Source organism: Somniosus microcephalus, chromosome 7, assembly GCF_052327205.1.
Source record: "Somniosus microcephalus isolate GS21.2 chromosome 7, FLI_Smic_1.0, whole genome shotgun sequence".
NCBI classification, from domain to species: Eukaryota; Metazoa; Chordata; class Chondrichthyes; order Squaliformes; family Somniosidae; genus Somniosus; species Somniosus microcephalus.
Window position 1 is genome coordinate 274,957,204 of NC_140993.1, and position 25,639 is coordinate 274,982,842.

Genomic DNA, 25,639 nt, shown 5'->3' on the forward strand with positions numbered 1-25,639 from the left:
CGCCCCTAGCCAAGCTGTTCCAGTACAGCTACAACACTGGCATCTACCCGGCAATGTGGAAAATTGCCCAAGTATGTCCTGTCTACAAAAAGCAGGACAAATCCGACCCGGCCAATTACCGTCCCATCAGTCTACTCTCAATCATCAGCAAAGTGATGGAAGGTGTCGTCAACAGTGCTATCAAGCGGCACTTACTCAGCAATAACTTGCTAACTGACGCCCAGTTTGGGTTCCGCCAGGGCCACTCAGCTCCTGACCTCATTACAGCCTTGGTCCAAACATGGACAAAAGAGCTGAACTCAAGAGGTGAGGTGAGAATGACTGCCCTTGACATCAAGGCAGCATTTGATCGAGTGTGGCATCAAGGAGCCCTAGCAAAATTGAAATCAATGGGAATCAAGGGGAAGACTCTCCATTGGTTGGAATCATACCTAGCACAAAGGAAGTTGGCTGTGGTTGTTGGAGGTCATTCATCTCAATCACATGACATCACTGCAGGAGTTCCTCAGGGCAGTGTCCTCGGCCCAACCATCTTCAGCTGTTTCATCAATGACCTTCCCTCCATCATAAGGTCAGAAGTGGGGATGTTCGCTGATGATTGCACACTGTTCAGCACCATTCGAGACTCGTCAGATACTGACGCAGTCCGTGTCCATATGCAGCAAGACCTGGACAACATTCAGACTTGGGCTGACAAGTGGCAAGTAACATTCGCACCACACAAGTGCCAGGCAATGACCATCTCCAACAAGCGAGACTCTAACCATCTCCCCTTGACATTCAACGGCATTATCATCGCTGAATCCCCCACTATCAACATCCTGGGGGTTACCATTGATCAGAAACTGAACTGGACCAGCCATATAAATACTGTGGCTACAAGAGCAGGCCAGAGGCTGGGAATTCTGCGGCGAGTGTCTCACCTCCTGACTCCCCAAAGCCTTTCCACCATCTACAAGGCACAAGTCAGGAGTGTGATGGAATACTCTCCACTTGCCTGGATGAGTGCAGCTCCAACAACACTCAAGAAGCTAGACACCATTCAGGATAAAGCAGCCTGCTTGATTGGCACTCCATCCACCACCTTCAACATTCACTCCCTCCACCACCGGCGCACTGTGGCTGCAGTATGTACCATCTACAAGATGCACTGCAGCAACTCGCCAAAGCTCCTTCAACAGCACCTTCCAAACCCGCGACCTCTACCACTTAGAAGGGCAAGGGCAGCAGACGCATGGGAACATCACCACCTACAAGTTCCCCTCCAAGCCACACACCATCCTGACTTGGACCTGTATCGCCGTTCCTTCACTGTCGCTGGGCCAAAATCCTGGAACTCCCTTCCCAACAGCATTGTGGGTGTACCTACACCATATGGACTGCAGCGGTTCAAGAAGGTGGCTTACCACCATCTTCTCAAGGGCAATTAGGGATGGGCACTAAATGCAGGCCTAGCCAGCGACGCCCACGTCCCATCAATGAATAAATAAAAAAAGCATGACCCCGAGCTTCCGGTTGCCTGTCAGTTTAATTCTCCACCCCACTTCCACTCTGACCTCTCCGTCCTCAGCCTCCTACACTGTCCCAATGAAGCTCAATGTAGGCTTGAGGAACAGCATCTCATCTTTCGATTAGGCACGTTACAGCCTTCTGGACTCAACACTGAGTTCAACAATTTCAGATCATCACCTCGGCCCCCATTTTCTTGGATTGGCAGCTGTTGATGATTCTGCCATCCCCATTTACACCTCCTCTGGACCCACCTTTTGTTTCTTTACTTGTCCCATTACCATCTCCTTTCGCCTTGCACCATCATCCCTTTTGTCATTTAATCTCTCCTGCCTTCCACCCTATCACAGACCTTCCCTTTTGTTCTTTCCTCCCCTCCCCACTTTCCCTGCCTCTGTACTTGTTTAGAACCTGTTACATCTCTAACTTTTTCCAGTTCTGATGAAAAGTCATCAACCTGAAACGTTAACTCTGTTTCTCTCTCTACAGAAGCTGCCTGACCTGCTGAGTATTTCCAGCATTTTCTGTTTTTAGAATATATATATAGTATACAAATCAGTCCAGGTTGCGGTCAGGCACCACTTTGCACACAGCTGAAAGGGTGGCAAAACTGGTCGAAGATTATTGATCAGAGAATGATGAGTGATATGGAACCAACTGGGAAGGCAAGGGTGGGGGGGAGAAGGAGAAGGAATACATTTACAGAAGGGGGAGGCAAATAAAGGAACTATATCCCTCCTGCAGTCTGACCCCATTCTCATAGAAACATAGAAACATAGAAGATAGGAGCAGGAGTAGGCCATTCGGCCCTTCGAGCCTGCTCCGCCATTCAATGAGATCATGGCTGATCATCCAAATTCAGTACCCTGTCCCTGATACAGTAAGTTCTTATGTCACTACTCCACGTCAGATGGAGACAAGGTGAGGAATACAGAACTAGCAGGAATAGGGAATCTACTTGCTAATTATAACATTTGTTCAATAGAATAATGTACTGGGGGCATGTTAAATTTGCATTTTTAAAAGAAAAGGAAGGGATGTGGGGCCCTGTTATATAATTTAAAACAAAATTCGTTCATGGGATGTGGGCGTCGCTGGCAAGGCCAGCATTTATTGCCCATCCCTAGTTGCCCCTTGAGAAGGTGGTGGTGAGCCGCCTTCTTGAACCGCTGCAGTCCGTGTGAAGGTGCTCCCACAGTGCTGTTAGGGAGGGAGTTCCAAGATTTTGACCCAGCGACGATGAAGGAACGGCGATATATTTCCAAGTCAGGATGGTGTGTGACTTGGAGGGGAACTTGGAGGTGGTGCCCTTGTCCTTCTAGGTGGAAGAGGTCGCAGGTTTGGGAGGTGCTGCCAAAGGAGCCTTGGCGAGTTGCTGCAGTGCATCTTGTAGATGGTGCACACTGCAGCCCCGGTACGCCAGTGGTGGAGGGAGTGAATGTTTAAGGTGGTGGATGAGGTGGCAGTCAAGCGGGCTGTTTTGTCTTGGATGGTGTCGAGCTTCTTGAGTGTTGTTGGAGCTGCACTCATCCAGGCAAGTGGAGAGTATTCCATCACACTCCTGACTTTTGCCTTGTAGATGGTGGAAAGGCTTTGGGGAGTCAGGAGGTGAGGCACTTGCTGCAGAATACCCAGCCTCTGACCTGCTCTTGTTGCCATAGTATTTATGTGGCTGGTCCAGTTAAGTTTCTGGTCAATGGTGACGGATTCAGCGATGGTAATACCGTTGAATGTCAAGGGGCGGTGGTTAGACTCTCGCTTGTTGGAGATAGTCATTGCCTGGCACTTCTGTGGCAGGTAACATTCGCGTCACACATCAGCCAAGCCGAAAGTCGTCCAGGTCTTGTTGCATGTGGGCATGGACTGCTTCATTATCTGAGGAGTTGTGAATTGCACTGAACACTGTGCAGTCATCAACGAACATCCCCATTTTTGACCTTATGATGGAGGGAAGGTCATTGATGAAGCAGCTGAAGATGATTGGGCCTAGGACACTGCCCTGAAGAACTCCTGCAGCGATGTCCTGGGGCTGTGATGATTGACCACCAACCACCACTACCATCTTCCTTTGTGCTAGGTATGACTCCAGCCAGTGGAGCGTTTTCTCCCTAATTCCCATTTACTTCAGTTTTACTAGGGCTCCTTGATGCCACACTCGGTCAAAGGCTGCCTTGATGTCAAGGGCAGTCACTCTCACCTCACCTCTGGAATTCAGCTCTTTTGTTCATGTTTGGACCAAGTCTGTAATGAGGTCGGGAGCTGAGTGGTCTTGGTGGAACCCAAACTGGGCATCAGTGAGCAGGTTATTGGTGAGTAAGTGCTGCTTGATAGCACTGTTGATGACACCTTCCATCATTTTGCTGATGATTGAGAGTAGACTGATGGGGCGGTAATTGGCCGGATTGGATTTGTCCTGCTTTTTGTGGACAGGACATACCTGGGCAGTTTTCCACATTGACAGAGATGCCAGTGTTGTAGCTGTACTGAAATAGCTTGGCTAGAGGCGCAGCTAGTTCTGGAGCACAAGTCTTCAGCATGACAGCCGGGATGTTGTCGGGGCCCATAGCCTTTACTGTATCCAGTGCGCTCAGCCGTTTCTGGCTGAAGATGGTTGCAAACGCTTCAGCCTTGTCTTTTGCACTCACGTGCTGGGCTCCACCATCATTGAGGGTAGAGATATTCATGGAGCTTCCTTCTCCCATTAGTTGTTTAATGGTCCACCACCATTCACGACTGGATGTGGCAGGACTGCAGAGGTTTGATCTGATCGTTGGTTGTGGGTTCACTTAGCCCTGTCTATAGCATGTTGCTTCCGCTTTTTAGCATGCATGTAGTCCTGTGTTGCAGCTTCCTCAGGTTGGCAACTCATTTTTAGGTACGCCTGGTGCTGCTCCAGGCATGCTCTTCTACACTCCTTATTGAACCAGGGTTGGTCCCCTGGCTTGGTGGCAATGGTAGAGTGAGGGATATGCCAGGCCATGAGGTTACAGATTCTGGTGGAATACAATTCTGCTGCTGCTGATGACCCACAGCGTCTCATGGATGCCCAGTTTTGAGCTGCTAGATCTGTTCTGAATCTATCCCATTTAGCATGGTGGTAGTGCCACACAACACAATGGAGGGTGTTCTCAGTGTGAAGATGGGACTTCGACTGCACAATGACTGTGCGGTGATAACTGCTACCAATGCTGTCATGGACAGATGCATCTGTGACAGGTAGATTGGTGAGGACGAGGTCAAGTAGGTTTTTCCCTCGTGTTGGTTCTCTCACCACCTGTCGCAGGCCCAGACTGGCAGCTATGTCTTTCAGGACTTGGCCAGCTCGGTCAGTAGTGGTGCTACCGAGCCACTCTTAGTGATGGACATTGAAGTCCCCCACTCAGTACATTCTGTGCCCTTGTCCATCTCAGTGCTTCTTCCAAGTGGTGTTCAACATGGAGGAGTACTGATTCATCAGCTGAGGGAGGGCGGCAGGAGGTTTCCTTGCCCATGCTTGACCTGAAGCCATGAGACTTCATGGGGTCCGGAGTCAATGTTGAGGACTTCCAGGGCCACTCCTTCCCAACGGTATACCATTGTGCCTCCACCCCTGGTGGGTCTATCCTGCCGGTGGGACAGGACATACCCAGGGATGGTGATGCAGGAGTTTGGGACATTGGCTGAAAGGTATGATTCTGCGAGTATGACTATGTCAGGCTATTGCTTGACCAGTCTGTGGGACAGCTCTCCCAATTTTGGCACAAGTCCCCAGATGTTGGTAAGGAGGACTTTGCAGGGTCGACTGAGCTGGGTGTGCCGCTGTCGTGTCCGTAGCCGGTGCCGAGGTCAATGCCGAGTGGTCTGTCCGGTTTTATTCTTATTATTGCGTTTTGTAGTGGTTTGTTACAACTAAGTGGCTTGCTAGGCCATGTCAGAGGGCAGTTAAGAGTCAACCACATTGCTGTGGTTCTGGAGTCATATTTCGGCCAGATCAGGAAAGGACAGCAGATTTCCTTCCCTAAACTATCGGATTGTCGTAAAAACCCATCTGGTTCACTAATGTCCTTTACAAGTTACAAATTACAAGTTATGCAAACAACAGTGGAATAAAAGCTGCAAACTAATGAAAAGCTTGAAGTCTTGTTAAACTCCACAACTAATCTAATAGAGTGGATTTAACAGAAAAATGTAGCATGTTTTCACAAATCATTATTAATATCAGTTGATATCAAGTGTTATATTTACTCAGCATTCTGTTTTACCTATCTAAGGCATTCTTAAAAAGCTGAAGGGGAACATCTGTGCATAGGTGGTCAGAAGGAATGAGGGGAACTAAGAGAGGAAGGGAACAGCATTGGAGTTACTGCACAGTTCAATGCATTTGAGAAAATTGTACTGCTCTTTACCTGCAGTTTGTGGTTTTAAGAACAGACTAGTAGACCAAAATGGGAATGTCATTACTTCAGCTTACATGCAAGTACAATTCGTCTTCAAGTGTAAAATATAGTCTTCAACTCAAAAGGTGTTTAAAATATTATGTATACAGAGGTTTCTTTGGGGAAAAAAATTATATTTTCGGTTAACCCTACCCAGCTGGTGGAAACTGAGTAGCTGGGCAATTAAAATGCCCCTGGTGCGTTGCCTGCAGGAGAACTGCCTGGATCCCGCCCTTTCCAATTTTAATAGGGGCTTCTGGTCAAGCGGTTAAGCCTCCCGCCCAATGCCAGGGAGGGTGGCTAATTAACATATGTTAATCGGGGTCGAAATACATCATCGGGCCCCGACAGCCATTCTAACTTCGGCCTGAGCGGGATAGCTGCTGTGGCTTTTCCACCAGGTGAATGCCATCATGAAGAGGATCGGGAAGCTGAAGAGGCCCTCCAGTTAAGTTTTTGTTCTACTTTCCTTTGTGGGGCCAGGAGGAGCAGAAGTGCTTCGCTGGGCCCCACAAGTAAAGCTTAGCCCTCGCTTCCCTGGACTCCACCCACCCACCCACCCCGGAACACCCTTCCCCAGTTATCTGAATGCTGGCATGCGACCCAATCTTCTGGAGGCCGGCAGCTGCCTCCCACCCACTTCCTGGCTGTTCTGAGGCGGCTGTGGACCGTCAGCATGTTAATGGGGCCCGGTGAATAAAATTGCCGTGGCCTCAACGTGCCATGGGCGGACAGGAATCTAACTGAAACCAGCTTTTCCCCGCTGGAAAGCTGCAGGCAGTTAAAATGCCCCCCCATTGTCAGAAATTTCAACTGGCTGAACAGCTGAATGACACTTGATATTAGTCCTCGAGAACCAGCCTACATCTTATTGTTCACTATTTAATTAGACTGAATAATTGCCTACCTGTTTTCCACATACAGGCTGTCCTGGGAACAAGGGGACTGCAAAGAAAAATGGAACATTTCAATACATAACTAGCTGCATATTCTTTCATTCCAGCTGAATTCTCCAGAAAATAGTTCAGTAGCATTTTGTAGACCAATGTTTGGTTACCAATTTTTCAAACCTTTCTCAGGAGAACACAATCTGGTACCTCTACCAGTCTAGCACTGGACTTCAATCCATAAACCACACGGGTTCAAAATCTTGTCTTGGCTAAATGGCCATTTTTCAGATCATTTTATGGTAAAACATACCCCATCTGCCAACAGTCTGGACAAATGGGCTGAACCATTGAAGCATACCAGTGTGACTGACAGTAACTGTTTATGAGGTACCCAGTCCAGAAAAACCTGCCCTCCCATATGAAGGAGGAAGCATGACCGTGGTCATCGGAAAGGAAAAGGATAGAAAAATATTATAGAAGATTAACCACAAGGGCCCTTTCTGTGTTTAAACAACCATTAGGAAAAATGATTTTTTTTGCCTATTTGTCTTTACATTTGAACTGTTGTTTAATCAGATGATGTTCATGGCTTCATAAAGGATACTGGTTTGTACGGTTACTATATTCAACAGGGTGCGATGCTAAATTGGCATACATAGCTGATTGTGAAGCACCCAGGTTAATGACCATCTTTGTTGATATTTATTGAGCCCTCTCACATAGTTGGGCTCAATAACTATCAAAGTAAGTATCCATCATGATGCCATCAGCTCTCATTTTAAACAAAAATACTAAAATCAATTGATCAAAGGGACCTTAAAAATCATAACTTTTTGCAACTGATTTTCAAAAGGAGTGGCAATGGCAAGACTCAAGTAATAAATATTGTAATAAAACAAACTGCTGAATTAAAAAAAAAAATGCTACCTCAATCAACAGGGTAAATTTTGCAAGGCTCTGCTCCTGACATGGTGCCTCACTCAGTAGGTGCGGGGATCAGAGAGTCGGGATCGGAGGTCGGGTGGCTGACTCACGGTGCTCCCAATTTTCCAGTCATTAAAATGAATGCCTAGAAAATCAGGATTGCTGAGCATTGGGTGCACTGACCTCTGCATCGTTCCTGTGTGCTGGGAGCCTTGCCTCGCAAAATTCACTCCGACACTGTCAAATGCCAAAAGAGGCAGATCAAAATATATTTCAATTTAACTGTGCTTCGTTTAATAAATTCATGGTGTCACTCTTAAACAGGAACAAAAAGATTTCAAATTTGAATCTGGTTATACATGGTGATGTCTGCAACTTGCTTAAAACATATACACACATTCCAGAATTGCACGACAGAAATGCTTTTCCGCACACAGTGATAACAGAATGCAGCCATAAAATGGGAGGAATAATGAGGATAGAGGGAGAAGCATGAAAAATTGCAGCAGGAACATGTTTAAGCACATCTCTGTAACGTATAAGATAAGGAACAAACTAATGCAGCAATTTAATAATTGCAATAAAGGAACTAAGATTCACATCACAAAAGTTATTTTCCTATGTATTTAGTTGTTCCACTTTAATTGCAATGTTGCACATTTGTACAGATTATCAGTGAAACACAATTTAGTGCTTGGGGTTAGGTACAATGATTAATTTTAAATGTTTAAAAGGTACAAGGACAGAGCTTCCCGATAGCTCAATCAGTAAAGGCAGTGAATAGCTAAACCGTACAGGCCAGAAGGTCCGAGATTTGATTTCTGGTCTGTGTTCAGTCAGCTGCAGTGACAGAATGTGACGTTAGAACTAGCCTCAGTGCCCTTAGACAAGGGAGAGAAAAATCAGCCCGGGTTCCTGCTCCTGGTCACTATTTAGTGACCCCTGCTATAAAGTGCCTGTGTGGATGTCGGTGGAGGACAAAGTCGAACTTGGATATGGTGATGTTCCCCATGGTCCAGTGACCTGCCAACACCCACTGTCTAGGCTCACATGATGAACTGCCACTTAAGCGAGGCACTCGAGGGTTCCCAATGCCCTGGAACTTTACCCCAGCAGAAGTCAGTGCAATAAGAGGAGGAGGAAGCAAATTGCAAAAAACCAACACGTTTAAAAGATAGTTATGATGGATATTTAAACCCCTCAAATAATGAACCTTCCTTTTTAGCTGCCAAATAATCTATAGGGATGAGAAAAGAAAAACGGAATGCTGGAAAAGCAGAAAACACAGCAAGATTGTGAGCATCTGAAAATAGGAAAGGCTAGCAAAAGGTTTAGGGTTGAGATTCTTTGTGAGAATGAAAGGTTCCAGCCTTAGACATGAACCTGTCTTTTCCCTTTTCACATACTGACAGGTCTGCTGTGCATGCCCAGCCTTTTGCGTCTTTATTTTAAATATATATCCTTTAGCACTCAGTTTCAAGACTAACTTTGGTATGCAAACCTGTAGAATTGGCAATAAAATACATAAAGGAATATAGGATTAAACTGAAAGATGTATACAAAAGTTATACAAATAAGTACCAATTTTCTTACTTATAACAGTAGAAAAATTAGTTTTGATTTTTCAATAGAAACTCTGTCTAATTCCCTCATTCAAAGTGCTGCATGGGTTTATGATTGATTGCATATTAATTTCCTTGTTTTAACTTATTTTCCTTCTGCTTAATATTTGCTAATGGTTCCTTGCATTGAACTATATTAGCTATGACAGATAAATGGCCGTTATATATGATTGAAAGCATTCTTGCGTGACAATTTTTTTATCGTGACAGTATAGTACAAATCACTTTTTTAGTCCACATTAAAATCTCTTGTCGAATTACACTAATTTAAAACTTCACTTAGTTTGAATAGCATTAGGTAACTTCTAATCCCAACTATTTAGTAAACTGTCCTCAATTATTTTTATTATGTGTTATCAATTTGAATTTTGGAATGCATTAATGGGATGTGTAATACAGAACTTTATTTATGACCTCGTTTTTTTGACTATTAGCCATATTTGCTTTATCTAGTTATGACTTTAGCCTGTCTACAGCCCCGTTTACACTACAGCTGTAAATTTGAAATAATTTTGAATTTACAGCTGTTCTCGTTCAACACTTAAATGGTAGCAATTATTTACCCTGATATAAAATCTCTCACCCCCCAACACTGGTTTAAATCCAGCACAGCAGCAAAGGATCTGAATCAGCCTGGTATGAGCAGTCTGATCCAAATCCCTGCTGAACTCTTGTTCTGCCCAATAAGCCAGCACATCCCTCAGACAGGCAATTTAATTTAATCCTGTTCAGACACATGTACTGGATCAGGGTAGAGGTGAGTGCAAACGCGAGGGAGGCCAAATTCAGTTCAGATCAATGAATCCGAACTCAATTTGATATCCCCGTGTAAATGGGGTACGAGGCTAGCAGAGAAATTACTTACATCTTGTGCAAAAATTCTCTCTCTTACTCGTTGATATTCCTCTTCTCTCTCCTCAATTGATTTACTTCTTCTATCATCTCTAAATGGATGAATCCTATTTTGCTGCAAGATAAACATTTCCTGAAAGGATATGAAATACTGTTCATTTACACATAAACCTATTTAAAATCCCATCCAATTGAATTAGTTGAGGTTTTAGCAGATTAGTTAAAGTACACACATTACTGCCGGCATATGTATAAAAGGTTAACTGACTGAGCGGATTAAACATTGAATAGCTTTTGTTGCTGGATATTATCAGGAAAAGTTTTATTCTCAAGCTTCACACAGTTTTTCGTACCTGATTGTCTTCTTTATCCATACTAGAATTATCTCGTTTTAAAATAAATCTTTTCTGGGAGTCGTCACTCTTCTCATCTTTTATGTGCTCACAGAACCTTTGCTCTGGTCTGTTGGCATATATAAAAACACAGAAATGTAATCAAACCAGTTGTCTTCAGAATATTTTCTACTACCAACGATACATAAAAGTCCATAATTACTGATCTGTATTGGGATTTTGGAGGGCTGTGATGGGTGTTGAGCCTGTGGATAATGCATAGGCTGTAGCAGGAAGGGACAAACTGTAAACGTTGCATAGACTAGATTATTGTGCTAGACTAGGTCCTAGAATGAGGTGTGAAAATGAACAATAAAAGAGATTCACTTAATATAGAAGACTATGTCTGAAAGAGAATCAACATTAAGGACAAGCGATACTTACATTCTAGTATTGCTAGTTTTGTTGATTATAACAGATTTTCCAGTTTGATCTACATTATGATCCATTCCAAAATAAGCTGCTACTCTGTGCACCAACATCCGATGATATGATGACATTGGAGGGAATTTCTTATAGTGATTGCTAGAAGGAGAGGAGAAACAAATAAAGTCAACTCCTTCCCCGTGAAGAGAATGCTTCAGGATTTGACACTAGTCATTGACGTACTTGAAAATAGTAGATCTCTCATGCTGATCCCAAGGGGAAGGGGAAGTGCCAGAAGTCGTGGCCCATGTCAGAACCAACAACGTAGGGATGAAGAGGATTGACATCCTGCAGTCAGAGTTTAAGGAGCTAGGGAGGAAGTTAAAAAGCAGGACCTCAAAGGTAGTAATCTCTGGATTACTCAGTGCCACGTGCGAGTGAGAGTAGAAATAGGAAGACACGGCTGGCTAATGCATGGCTAGAGACATGGTGCAGGAGGGAGGGCTTCAGATTCCTGGGACATTGGGGCCAGTTCTGTGGCAGGAGGGACTTGTTCAAGATGGACGGGTTGCACCTGAACAGAGCTGGGACCGATATCCTTGTGGGCAGGTTAACTAGTGGCGTGGAGGTGAGTTTAAACTAATTCACCAGGGGGTTGGGCACCAGGGTGTAGTATTAAGAAGTAGAAACAAGGTGCAGAGAGGACTGGGAGAGACAGTTAGAGTTAGAAATAATACAGAATTAGGTGGGATCATAAAAAATACAAAATGGTCTAAGTTAGGTTTGGAATGCATGTGTGTAAATGCACAAAGTGCGGTTAATAAGGTTGGTGAGCTGGAGGTGCAAATAGTCACGTGGGAATATGATGTAGTGGCGATAACTGAGACCTGGCTCAAAAAAGGGGAGGATTGGATTGTTAATGTTCCCGGGTACAAGCTATTCAGTAAAGATAGGGAAGGAGAAAAAGGAGGAGGGGTAGCAGTTTCGATTAAGGAAATATTGCAGTGTTAGAAAGAGAGAATGTCCTTGAGGGGTCAAAGACAGAATCTATTTGGTTGGAGTGGAGGAACAATAAAGGAGCTATTCTGCTAGTTGGTGTATTTTACAGCTCATGAAATAGTGGGAAGGAGATGGAGGAGCAGATTTGCAAAGAACTTACTGAGAGGTGCAAGAACTATAGAGCAGTGATAATAGACTTTAACTACCCTAACATTGAATGGGGCAGTGATTGTGTTCAGGACAGAGAAGGGGAGGAATTTCTGAAACGTCTTCAGGAGAATTTTCTTGATCAGTATGTTTGCTGCCCAATGAGGAAGGAGGCATTGCTGGATCTAGTCCTGGGGAATGAAGTGGGTGAAGTGGGGAATGTCACAGTTGGAGAGCATCTCGGGAATAGTGATCATAGTATCGTAAGGTTTTGATTAGTTATGGAGCAGGACAAGGAGAAATCTAGAATAAAAATACTTAACTGGAGGAGGGTTAATTTCAGCGAATTGAGGAGGGATCTGGCTCGGGAAAATTGGAGTCAAAGACTGGCAGGCAAAAATGCAATGGAGCAATGGGTGGCCTTTACAGAGGTGGTGGTTCGGGTACAGTCTAGGTACATTTCCACAAGGGGGAAAGGGAGGGCAACCAAAGCCAGAGCTCCCTGGATGACGAAGGAGTTGGAGAGTAGGATGAAGCAGAAAAAGGGAGCGTATGGCAGATGTCAGCTTGATAATACAAGGGAGAATCAGACTGAATATAAAAAGTACAGAGGAGAAGTGATAAATGAAATAAGAGGGGCAAAGTGACAGTACGAGCATAGATTGGTGGCTAGCATAAAGGGGAATCCAAAAGGTCTTCTATAAGCATATTAACAGTAAAAGGGTCGTCAGGCGAGTGGTAGGGCCGATTAGGGACCAAAATGGAGATTAGTGGAGGCAGAAGGCATGGCTGAGGTACTAAATGAGTGCTTTGCATCGATGTTTACCAAGGAAGATGACTTTGCCAAAGCTATGGTAAACAAGGAGGTTGCTGGGATACTGGATGAAATAAGAATAGATAAAGAGGAAGTGCTAGAAAGGCTGGCGGTAATTAAAGTGGATGCATCCTCGGTTATTGAGGGAAGTCAGGATAGCAATTGTGGAGGTGCTGGCCACAATCTTCCAATCCTCCTTAGATACTGGGGTGGTGCCAAAGGACTGGAGCATTGCAAATGTTACTCCCTTGTTCAAAAAAGGGGAGAAGGATAAACCCAACAATTACAGGCCAGTCAGTTTAACGTCGGTGGTGGGGAAGCTTTTAGAAACAATAATCTGGGAGAAAATTAACAGCCACTTGGACAAGCACGGATTAATAAAGGAGAGCCAGCACGGATTTGTTAAGGGCAAATTATGTTTGACTAACTTAATTGAGTTTTTTGATGAGGTAACAGAGAGAGTGAATGAGGGCAGTGCAGTTGATGTTGTGTATATGGACTTTCAAAAGGCGTTTGATAAAGTACCACATATTAGGCTTGTTGGAAGTGTAATAAACAGCGAGGAGGATAGTAATAGACTTCAAGAAGATATAGACAGGCTGGTGGAATGGGCGGACACATGGCAGATGAAATTAACTGCAGAAAATTGTGAGGTGATACATTTTGGTCGGAAGAATGAGGGGAGACCATACACACTAAATGGTACCATTTTAAAGGGGGTGCAAGAACAGCGAACCTGGGGGTGTTTGTGCACAAATCATTGAAGGTGGCAGGACAGGTTAACAAAGCAGTTAATAAAGTATATGGGATCCTGGACTTTATAAAGAGAGGCAGAGAGTACAACAGCCAGGAAGTGATGCTAAACCTGTATAAAACACTAGTTTGGCCCCAGCTGGAGTATTGTGTCCAATTCTGGGCACCACACTTTAGGGAGGACGTGGAAGTTTTGGAGAGGGTACAGAACAAATTTACTAGAATGGTTCCTGGGATGAGGGAATACAGTTACGTGGATAGGCTGGAGAAGCTTAAGTTGTTCTCCTTGGAGCAGAGAAGGTCGAGAGGAGATTTGATAGAGGTGTTCAAAATCATGAAGGATTTAGATAGAGTAAATAAAGAGAAACTGTTTCCAATGGTTGAAGGGTCGATAACGAGAGGCCCAGATTTAAGATGATTGGCAAAAGGATCAGAGGCAACAGAAGGAAAAACTTTTTTTACACAACGAGTGGTGAGGATTTGGAATGCGCTGCCTGATAGGATGGTGGATACAGATTCAATAGTAGCCTTCAAAAGGGAATTGGATAAATACTTGAAGGAGAAAAAATTACAGGGAGATGGGGAAAGAGCGGGGGTGTGTGACAAACTGGATTACTTTTCAAAAGAGCTGGCGCAGACTCAATGGACCAAATGGTCTCCTTCTGTGCTGTACTATTGTATGATTCGAAGATGCTCAGGGGTAACTTGGGGCAAGGCTGGGAGCGCAGCAGTCGGATGGGAAATGGGGTACAGGAAGAGAAGCAAAGCAGTCAGGTGAGCCATGTAATATTTACTGGCCACAATCTTCCATACCTGTGGAGAATTGTGAGCAGTGCCAGAGGACTAGAGGATTGCAAATGTTACACCCCTGTTTAAAATAGGGGAGAGGGATAAACCCAGAAACTACAGGCCAGCCAGCCTATCGTCAATGGTGGGGAAACTGTTAGAGACAATTATCCGAGACAAAATGAATTGTCACGTGGGAAAATATGGGTTAATAAATGACAGCCAGCATGGATTTGTTAATGGTAAATCGTGTTTGACTAACCTGATTGAGTTCTTTGATGAAGTAACAGAGAGGTTTGATGAGGGTAGAACGATTGATGTGTATACGGACTTTGAAAAGGCGTTTGATAAAGTATCACATAATGGGCTTGTTGGCAAAATTGAAGCCCGTGGGATTAAAAGGGCAGTGGTAGCGTGGATATGAAATTGGCAAAGGGACAGAAAGTAGAGAGTAGTGGTGAATGGTTGTTTTTCAGACTGGAGGGAATCATACAGTGGTATCCCCTAGGGGTCGGTAGTAGGACCACTGCTCTTTTTGATATATATTAATGACCTGGACTTGGGTATACAGGGCATAATTTCAACGTTTGCAGATGACATGAAACTCGGAAATGTAGTAAGCAGTGGGCAGGACTAATTGGATAGCTCGTTCAAAGTGACTACACAGGCACGATGGCCTCCTTCTGTGATGAATCATTCCACGATTCTACTGTCGGTTCACAGAACACAATGTTTGTTTTTAAATTGGAAGAGTGAGTTTGTAAATCTGTGCTCTTTGAATCACTGAGGTTCCAAAGATGCTTACTTCTAAAAGAAGCTGGAGTCTAACAGTGAATGTTATCAATCAGGCTTGGTGAGATATAATAAAACAAAGCTTTTAATCAATATATCTTTTGCAGTATAAAACAGAACAGTATTTGAACAAAAAGTACTCCATCAGAATAAAAATATGGCCTCTTATTCTTCCCGCTCCGTCATGTCTCCTTCAGTACTCAGTGTTAATGGAATTTAATATCTGTGTGTACATCCAGTTAATAAAATTCACTTAAAAACTACAACTATTTAAGCATTATCTAAAAACTGTAGTAAATTACATGAGTTTCCATGAGCAGCTAATAAAATAAACATCTAAAATAAAATAAAATAAACCTCATCTAAAAATGCTTCTGTTTAAAGCAACTGATATAAATGTGATCACTTACTTGTTATCACTGATAAAATCTATTAGTTCCTGTTCCATTTTTAATAGCATCATTCTGTCTCTGTAAAATGATAAACATTAAGTCAATATAAATATAAACATTAAATGAATACTTTCCCCTACTTTGCTCTCAGTTGTTCTGCACACCCCAACACATCATTCCCCAACCAACAGGATGAGCAGACTACCTGCTCGCAGGTCTCTGCCAATGAAGTCCTTGAACTGACTGCTAGAAGTCTGACTCATCCTCAGGTTATCACCACCTTCCATTGGTTACTGGCTAACACTGAGAACTCAGTGCTTGGGAAAATCGAGCGTGAGCGCCCACCTCTCAACACAGAGGGGTCAGTACTATACTATCTCAGGCTACCTTTATTGAATCTATCTTAATGTGAATTTTCATACCTGACTAGGTTGTTTAAAACTGCTCCATTTTGCTTAAACAAATCCAGTGCCAGTAAGAGGCAGCATTCAACCAAAACTATGCGTGTTCATTGGGTCATACGAATTGCTCTTCAATACTTAATGTTTTAGTCTTTTCTTGGACAATCTGTCTTTCCAAGAACAAAAGATGTCAAAATGATGAACAGGCAAATTCCTTACAGAAGTTGAGTTACCAACTGAAGATAAGAGTAGTACCCATCATGACTATATTAAGTTTTAAAAAATAAATTTCACTTTTTAAAGTCACTTTTTTTGAACCTATTATCTTCCCAATTTCCCCCACATATATATAGTCATCCTTCAGCGAGGGCAGCAAGGAGGACTGGCCTGGGTAATTCTCCATACTCTGGACTGACTCACAAAAAGGTTGCTTTGTAAGGTCAGATTGGTCTTCCAGATTCTCCCCCTTCTCAATAATAACAACTTGTGTTTATATAGCGCCTTTAACATAGTAAAACATCCCAAGGCGCTTCCACAAGAGCGTTACCAAGCAAAATTTGACAATGAGCCACATAAGGAGATATCATGTCAGATGACCTAAATCTTGTTCAGAGGGGTAGGTTTTAAGGAGCGTCTTAAAGGAGGAGAGAGAGGTAGAGAGGCGGAGAAGTTTAGGGAATTCCAGAGCTTAGGGCCTAGGCAGCTGAAGGCAAGTCCGCCAATGGTGGACTGATTAAAATTGGGGATGCACAAGAGGCTAAATTTGTGGAGTGCAGAGATCTCGAAGGCTTGTAGGGCTGGAGGAGGTTACAGAGATAGGCAGGGGTGAGGCAATGGAGGAATTTGAAAACAAGGATGAGAATTTAAAAAAAGAGGCGTTGCCAGATCAGGAGCCAATGTAGGTCAATGAGCACAGGGGTGATAGGTGAACGGGACTTGGTGCGAGTTAGGACACGGGAGCAGAGTTTTGGATGAGCTCCAGTTTATGTAGGTTGGAAGATGGAAGGCCGGGCTGGAGAGCATTGGAATAGTCAAGACTAGAGGTAACAAAGGCATGGATGAGGGCTTCAGAAGCAGAAGAGCTGAGGCAGAGTTGGAGTCAGGCGATGTTACAGAGGTGGAAGTTAGCAGTCTTGATGATGAAGTGGATAGGTGGTCGGAAACTCATGTTGGTGTCATATCGCGAACGGTCTGGTTTAGCCTCAGTCAATAGCCAGGGAGAGGGATGGAGATGATGGCTAGGGAATTAAGTTTGTGGCGTGACCAAAGACAATGCTTCGGTCTTCCCAATATTCAGTTGGAGGAGAGTTCTGCTCATCCACTACTGGATGTCAGACAAGCAGCGTGACAAATCAGACAGTGGAGGGGTCGAGAGAGGTGATAGTGAGGTAGAGCTGAGTGTCATCAGCGTACATGTAGAATCTGACATTGTGTTTATGGATGATGTCGCCGAGAGGCAGCATGTAGATCAGAAATAGGAGGAGGAGAAGGATAGATCCTTGGGGTACTCCAGAGGCAACGGTGAGGGAGTGGGAAGAGAAGTCATTGCAGATGATTCTCTGTTTACGACTGGATAGATAAGAATGGAACCAGGTGAGGATAGTCCCACGCAGCTGGACGACGGAGGATAGGTGTTGGAGGAGGATGGTGTGGTCAACTGTGTCAAAGGCTGCAGACAGATCGAGAAGTATGAGGAGGGATAGTTTACCATGGTCACAGTCACACAGGATGTCATTTGTGCCTTTGATGAGAGGCGTTTCAGTATTGTGGCGGAGACGGAAGCCTGACTGGGGGGATTCAAACAAGGAATTGTGGAAAAGTTGGGCACGGATTTGGGAGGCGACAAGACGTTCAAGCACTTTGGAGAGGAAAGGGAGGTTGGAGGTCAGGCAGTAGTTTGCAAGGACAGAGGAGTCAAGGGTGGGTTTTTTGAGAGGGGTGAGGATGTCAGATTTGAAGGGGAGGGGGACAGTACCTAAGGAAAGGGAACTTTTAACATCAGCTAACATGGGGGCCAGGAAGGAAAGTCGGGTTGTCAGTAGTCAGGTGGGTTAGGGTCTAGGGAGCAGGAGGTGGGTCTCATGGACAAGATGAGTTCGGAGAGGGCATGATGGGAGATAGGAAACAAACTGGAGAAAGATGCGAGCTCAAGGCTAAGGCAGGGGAGATCCTTTGGGGAACTTTGCCCGGTGTGCTAGAGGAAGGGAGGGAAGCGGCAGAGAGCGCTGAATGGATGGTCTCAACCTTTGTGAAAAGAAGGCCACGAGCTCCTCACACTTGTTGTTGGAGATGAGGGTGGAAGAGGCAGGGAAGGGGGATTTAAGAAGATGGTTTGTAGGGGAGAAGAGAAGCTGGGGGTAATCATTGCATTCCAGGATGATCCTGGAATAGTGAACAGTTTTGGCAGAGGAGAACAGCACCCGGTCGTGGTTTATGTTGTCCAGCCAGATCTGGCGATGAATGGTTAAGCCAGTTGTCTGCCATACATGTCCAAGTCTGCGTCCCCTGGACTATCCCCAAAGCCATGCAAGCATTCCATTAGAGAGTGAAGTATAGCACTCAGCAACAAATGCACACAAAAAGTTGCATATTTTGAATGGCAGTCAGAGAGGAACCATTCCTCAGAATGTGACTATTTAATGACATCCTGGAGCTTTAAGTATAGAGGTGACTGTGGAGCTGCCTGAAATGATCATATCTCAGTTGTTTTGAGGTCCACTGACAGCGCTCATTGGGAAAGAACCTTACTTCTTTTGTATGGGCTACATTCAAACTCAGGTTGCAGAACTAAAGTCACTGATGATGACAGTGCTTCTTTTAAGTTGACCTTTTCTAATTGTGTAGTTATTTCTTTCCAGGAAGAGGGTGGGAGCGATCACAGGATTTGTATATTTAAGTTACGTATAGAAACATTAACATTTTATCATTGATGGCACAATCATATAAAGTTACGCAACTCACAATAACAGAAGCAATAATATCACGAGAAAACTATTAATTGGTTATTATGAATAAGGAAGTTACTGGACTACATTAATATTCAAAAGGATAATATTGTTCAAATCTGTTGATTCACCAGCAAATAATTCCTTTATCCCTTTCCCTCCTGGTTCGTGGTTGTGTATTTTCCTTTAATCTTTGTCCTTCTTGTTTTCTGACAGTTTATTTGGCAAAAGATGGGTATACGCCCAAAAGGTTAACCTTTCTTTTCTCCTTACATTTGCTAATGGACCTGCTATATATTTCCAGTATTTTGTATTTTTATGGCAGATTCTTTTGTTGGAATTCAATTTTTGTTACAACCGATGTTGCATTTAACCAACAATGATGCCAAATTTTGGCAGTTAAAAATTAAACAGCATTTTGTCTTAATTTTCTCAATACTAAACAACACACATTGGCCTCCATATTCACTGGGGCGTGGTTTCGGAGTGGGGGGCGGGAGCAGGAGTTATGATCGGGAAACCCAGAAGGGCGGGTTTCCCCTAACGCCATGGAATTGTAACTCCATGGTGTGCGTTTTTTTTTTTTTTAAACAGATTCCCTACCGGCACTTGGAAGTTTTCCAGGAAAAGGCCGCAGCTGAGGATCAGGCGAGTTTCGTGATTGTTGAGGGTACAGATCCCAGGGGCACTGGGTCGTTGGAGGTGTCGTGGAGGACCAAGGGGGGATTGGTGGAGATCATAGGGGAGTCGGGGGTCAGTAATGGGGGTGTGCCGAGGGGAGATCGTGGAGATGGGGGGGCGGGGGGGGGTTTACAGGGTTAGATTTTGGGCCATGGGGGAAACACTCCTGCTCCTCCTGGCCCATTAGCAGTGCAGTAAAGACACTCACCTGATGGATCTGACCCTTCGCGCCTCCTTTTAACTGTCGGGTTTCCCGAGGCCCGGGCAACCTGGCCAACATGGGTTAAAAATAGAAATCCTGTAAAAGTGGAAGCATGCAGCCTCCGTAAAAGGTTTCAATGACTGACCCACCTCCTGAGAATAGATTGATCGCCCCACCCCTTGACCAGTCTCCATTGAAACCAGAAGTGGGCAGATTCGAAGTGAGTTGGGTTCCCATTTCAGATTTTGAACATTTTATCCTCCCACCCGAACTAACCCCAACCCCCCCCTCTTTGGGGGTTAAAATTACCCCCATTATTCTAGTTCCATAATACACCTAAACGCAAGTTAAACCTGCTGTTTCATCAATGATCTTTTTAATAGGAGAGATATTTTGGTAATTCGTAATACAGTTTGACGGTGCAAAGTTTTAGAATATAGAATACTTAAATACTCTAAAAAAATTTTAAAAAAAAATGTTTAGTGGATACAGTTATCCTTTTAAACATGAAGGTACCTACCTGGGATTATTTTTTAATGTATTAATAAGAAATTCATGCAAATCTATCCCTGTGGAGTCTGTATACTCTTGACTGCAATCTGCAATATAAGAACATATTTTCAACAAAGGCATTCATTATACTTTTAATCTAGTTTTCCAATTTATAAATTAAATGTAGGTTTGATGTGGACCATTGAGTTGGAGATGGTGAACTTCACAACTCATCCCTAAGTTGGTAAAACAGAGGTGAAGGATCATGACTCAGACTAAACCCTAAAGCAGTACGCATTAGTTTGGAATCAGTTCTGAACCAATTCACTCAAACATCTTAAGCAATTCAGATTGGTATGGATGCTAGGCTAAGGGGAAGCAAAGACTTTAAAACATAAGTAATTAACTAAATGGAGCAGCACATTTATGTGCCTATCCTATGGAAGTTACAATGGCCCAGAAATTGCTGAAGTGGTGCATGTCGTAGCGAGTGCCACGAATTTGATTTTTACCTCTTCCTTTGCGCCACAAATTGCTGAAATTGTGAATTAATAATGGTGCGGTGATGTCAACCGGGCATCTGGGACCTGCTGAACGATTGATCCAATGGTCTACCTCACAGACTGATAAAATGTAAGTATAAAGAAACAGAGTGAACGACATTAGGAAAGAGAGTGAATTAGAGTCAAATTAGATACAGAAAAAGAAATAAAGAGAGGGAAAGAGAGTTGTTTAAGAGAGAAAGAAAAAAGAGACAGAAAGGAAAAGTAAAAAAAAAAATTGAAAATTTTAAAAACCTCTAGGAACAATTTATTACCAGCGGGAGTGAGACTCCACAGTTTCATTGTTCCCTTTCTGGGTATCCAAGGTTGAGGGTCATGTCAGGACCATAAATCACGTAATTAATAGGGTCCTTGCGACATGAATTTCCAGCCATAAATGGCTGCGGCGAGATTAATTTGTATTTACAGCGCAAATCCAGCAATTTCGTGCCTCTCAATGAATGTCAATGGGGAGGTTGATGGCAAGTTCCCATTTCAGTGAAGCGGCAAAAATCGTCCAACAATTTGTGGCGATTCGCAACTCATGGCGTTTCTCTTCCTCGCCACAAATTGCTGGGGTTTTTTTACGCACTAATAATGGCGGCTGCCGTGAACTTGCCATTATTTTTCCAGCAATTTCTGTTCCAACATCGCCTTGTTGTGAAGTAATTTCCCTTGCTACTGTATTCCCTGCATCTTAAGACTGTGGGTTTAACACAAGACAACCCAGATCAGAGGCATTGTGGACACTTGACCACAAAGTAAAACGTATTAACCTGTCCTTTGTTTAGATTGACTCCCATTGAAGTGGTGCCGTTTGTAAATGCTGCAGCACACAAAATTATTTGCAACATTCAGGTTTAATACGAGGTGTCATTATCCGTGTAAATTCAGTCATTAAGCTCTCCTGTATGCTCCTTCACATTGTAAGTGTCGTCTTGATGAACTTTATTAATCTGGGAAGAAATACACAAGGCTCTCCTTCACCAAAGAAAAAAAACTCAGTAAGCACACCCATAATCCAGAAAAAGTACAGGATTTTAGAAATTTAAAATCACAGCATTAAAAAAGATGAATTGTCTCTATAAAAGTTTTACTGAGTCATTCATTGTACAGCATTGGAGCTCCATGGAATTGCAGGGTACGTGTTTGCACCCCCAATCTTCCATACACGATGTGGCTGATGTTTGCCGTACTGTTTTGGAGAGATACCGTGCAGAGACCTGGTGCTTCTCTGCAGCGAGGAAGGCGACAGAAAACATTAATGAAAGGAAGGCGCACCAGGGCCACCCCTACCCAGTTCCTCACAGCCGATCTCATAATGACATTAGCAAAGGGCGTCCTTTGGCCAAGAATATTGTGGGGCCTAGGAAGAGGAATTGACGAAGATGCCTTACCAACAAGGGAGTGTTACAAAAAAAGAGCTTGAAGTGATGGGACATTATAGCAAGTCAATGTCAAACCCATTTAGAAGTATTTTAAAATTATAGGAAAAAATATCAATTTAAAAAGGTTTATAAAATATATAATCTATATAAATCCTACAACAGTTCAGATAAAAGTATTACACAGTATATTTACCTCCCCAAAAATAAATACCAGAAGCAAGGAGATTACAAGAAATGTTTTGGATTTTGAGCACACTTTCACTGAGAGTCCAATTCCATCATCGTTCAACTCTCAGAAAAGGAAGAAACTATGGGGAGATTTTACAAATTCAGACACTGAATTTTGCATGATCGGAGTGCATATCGGCAATTTAGACGCTAAAGTCAGCACACCATGCATGTTTTTCTACTTGTTTGGACGGAAAAATCATGCCACCTTCAATGCCCAAATTCTTGATATGCACTCATGCTGTGTGAAGCTCTGTGTGGGTACATTAATTCATAAATTCTGCCCCATAGTATAGAAGAGACAGACACTGTTACTTAGCAAAACACAATATTTTAATACTACCAGCACTTAGAATATTATATTCAGCCACATTATTTATGTTCTCAAGCATCACAAAAAAAGCAGGCAATATGCTCAAAGGATTCATCAACAATATTGATTGTTGTTTATTGTTAGGCGTTTCTACAATGAGTTTCACAGAGCACTATAAATATCCAGCAGGTGCACTTTGTCAAGTTGCTGCTGAGAAGCTGTTGTTAAAGTAACAGATTCGCAATTTCTGAGAGGAAAGCGTCAGCTTAATGCACGGAATCTGTGCAAACCAAAGCAGCATCACATGAAAAGATTCATACAGTGCACTGGCACTTCTCAGCCCGACAGCCTGCGAGTGCTCTACTTTGATACTCTACAATCCTGTTCTAACTTCCACCCCCTTGTTGGGCAGTCTTCAGTTGCCTTGCGATACTCTGGAACTCCCTCCCTAAACCCCTCTGCCTTACCAACTTCCTTCGCACCTTCAAAAGCTTCCTCAAAAACTATCCCTTTGACTGTGCTTTTGGTCACCTCCCCTAACTCTCCTATTAATGCTCAGTGTCTATTTCTCCTCTGTAAATGCACTGGGAGTTTACCATATAAAAGGCACTGTGTAAGAGCAAGCTTTTTTATGTATGTTTAGATGTAATATTTTGCTGTAGTGGTATTAAACAGTGGCTGTTTCGGTTATTAACAGGGTCATTGCGGTAGTAGCACACTGAATACTTGGTTAAGTCTCACTTTTTTATACAGGCAGGTTGTTTATGTTCTTTATTGTAGGGAAGAGGAGAGAGAGCTTATATGATCCACAGGCATTCTCCATCCCTCAGATTTTGTGGATAAAAATTACAAGGATTTCATGATTATACAAATTTCTTTTTAAGTATGGAAGCAAACCTTCCTCTACAGATAGCAGAGATAAGAACTGGTAAGGTTCTTCCTTGCTGGTTACTATTACCATACCTGTATTGTTTCGTTGAAATCAGAAAGGTTTATGGCATTTGAAACAGTCATTAATGTGGTGCCTACTACTAGTCAAAGTAACAGTCAAATTTCTCTTAAAAAATCCATTTAAAGGAGTACTCGAAGGAAGTTTCAGAATTTTATTTGTGAGTGTAAATATAATCAGTTTTTGGTTCTGATGTAAATTCTTAACTTCATCGTTAGAAACGTTTGATTAAAATAGGGGCTATTTCCCCGATAGCCACTCCGCATATCCCAACTGGTGATGCCACTTTTATCTACCAACACCAATTCTGAACTCTTCTGGCATTTCATCATGACAAAGGATCAAGAACAAAGAATATTTTGACCAGGAAAATCCTGTAATATAATTAACCAGATGGACGATATAGTACAGTTTAACTCTGCTCTGATCTTCAAAACTATTTTAATTCTTTATTACAATGAAATCTAATTTTAAGAACTAGATCATTATCTAGTGGCAGTCCAGTTACACGTTTCGTCAAATTAAAATGGTCTGATCACAATCTCCACCACACATTGTAGAAGAAGCAAACATGTGAATTTATAAGAAAGAAAACTGCAACTTAGGGGTTTACACCAGAAAGTTATATTCATTGTGCACAGGCTCACAATTGTTATGACAAATTTCAACTGCCAAAGTACTGTATTGACCTGTTGTTTTAAAAAAATATATATTTTAGTTTAAAATTATTCTAATTATTCATGGCAGGAAAAAAATTAATTCCGGATTTTTATATCAATATAATAAAGTCTGCAGTGTTTGCTGAAAGTTGTACATAAGAAAAGTTGAGGACAAAAGAGCAATGAACCCAAAGTTCGTCCCTTTTTTCCATCTTTGGATCCAATGATACTTTGAACATGCCTAACGTTTATGGCCTAGAAATTCGTGGCCGCCACAAAAGATTCCGGTGCCACCGAAACCAGGGGTTACCAGCCGCCGAAAATGATGGCGCTGGTAGGACTGAAAAATTGGCACTAAGGACTAATTATTGTCCCAGCGCTAAACTCTCAGTGTAATGCTGTCCTGGTGGCGGTGGTCCTGGCCGCAGGCTCCAACGTGGCGCGGCCCAAGCGGCGATGCTGCTTCAACAGCCTCTGAAAGCGAGGCTGTGATGTTACAAAGCATTGTGGGATCTTAAAAGGGCAATGCCTTCTGAAATGATGAAAATAAAATTGTAAAATGTGCGGGTTTTAGCCATTAACATTCCAAATGAGAGTCTTCAGCTCTTAAAGCTGAATTCCCTTCCGCACCAAAAAAAAATGGGAAAAGTGTTTCAGCACTGACACAAATGGCTCAACAAGCCAGGGAAGGGGCACCGAGGGTCTCGCACACAGCACTCCAGCTTTGTGCAGGGGGTCAACACTGCAAGAGAGGTCCTTTACCCACAGGGGCCAGGAGGTCCTCCAGAAAGAATGATGGCGACCCAATCACCGAGGTTATCACTGCCAGCAGTGTCGCTCCCACACCTGGCTCCAGTGCCCAAAAAAGCTTCATGACCTCACACCAGTGGTCAAGGTCAGTGAATGCATCTTCAAAAGCCGTCTCCAACCAACTGCACCACTAGCCTCACACACAGCTCAATGCACGACTCCCACCCACCACCCATCACTCACCTACCAACAATCTGTACCAATCACGAGGGACACCTCCCATTCCTAGCCTCGCCTCAACCCCTTGGAGCAGACGGTGCTGGCTGTTCTTGGCAGGAGCATGGCTGAGCCCTTGGCCAGTGGCAGGGCTGAAAGGATACAAGATGCTGGTATCCTCATATGCTATCCTCCTTCTCACTTGCACCTCTTGCTTTCT

General features: G+C 43.4%; 1 protein-coding gene across 24 annotated transcripts in view; it reads right to left on the bottom strand.

Moving 5' to 3' along the window:
- The window catches only part of LOC147115349 (cAMP-regulated phosphoprotein 21-like), a 789,554-nt gene that overhangs the window by 100,174 nt on the left and 663,741 nt on the right, over positions 1–25,639 (bottom strand). For 21 of the 24 annotated variants that reach the window (XM_085993832.1, XM_085993820.1, XM_085993830.1 and 18 more), the window contains 6 exons: positions 20,403–20,481; positions 15,672–15,731; positions 10,989–11,129; positions 10,566–10,674; positions 10,226–10,345; positions 6,832–6,869 (listed from right to left, as the gene is read on the bottom strand). In XM_085993832.1, the coding sequence (XP_085849958.1) occupies positions 6,832–6,869; positions 10,226–10,345; positions 10,566–10,674; positions 10,989–11,129; positions 15,672–15,731; positions 20,403–20,481 (547 nt within the window). The remainder of the gene's footprint in view (positions 1–6,831; positions 6,870–10,225; positions 10,346–10,565; positions 10,675–10,988; positions 11,130–15,671; positions 15,732–20,402; positions 20,482–25,639) is intronic. The other 3 variants (XM_085993841.1, XM_085993840.1, XM_085993839.1) reach the window with 1 other exon arrangement.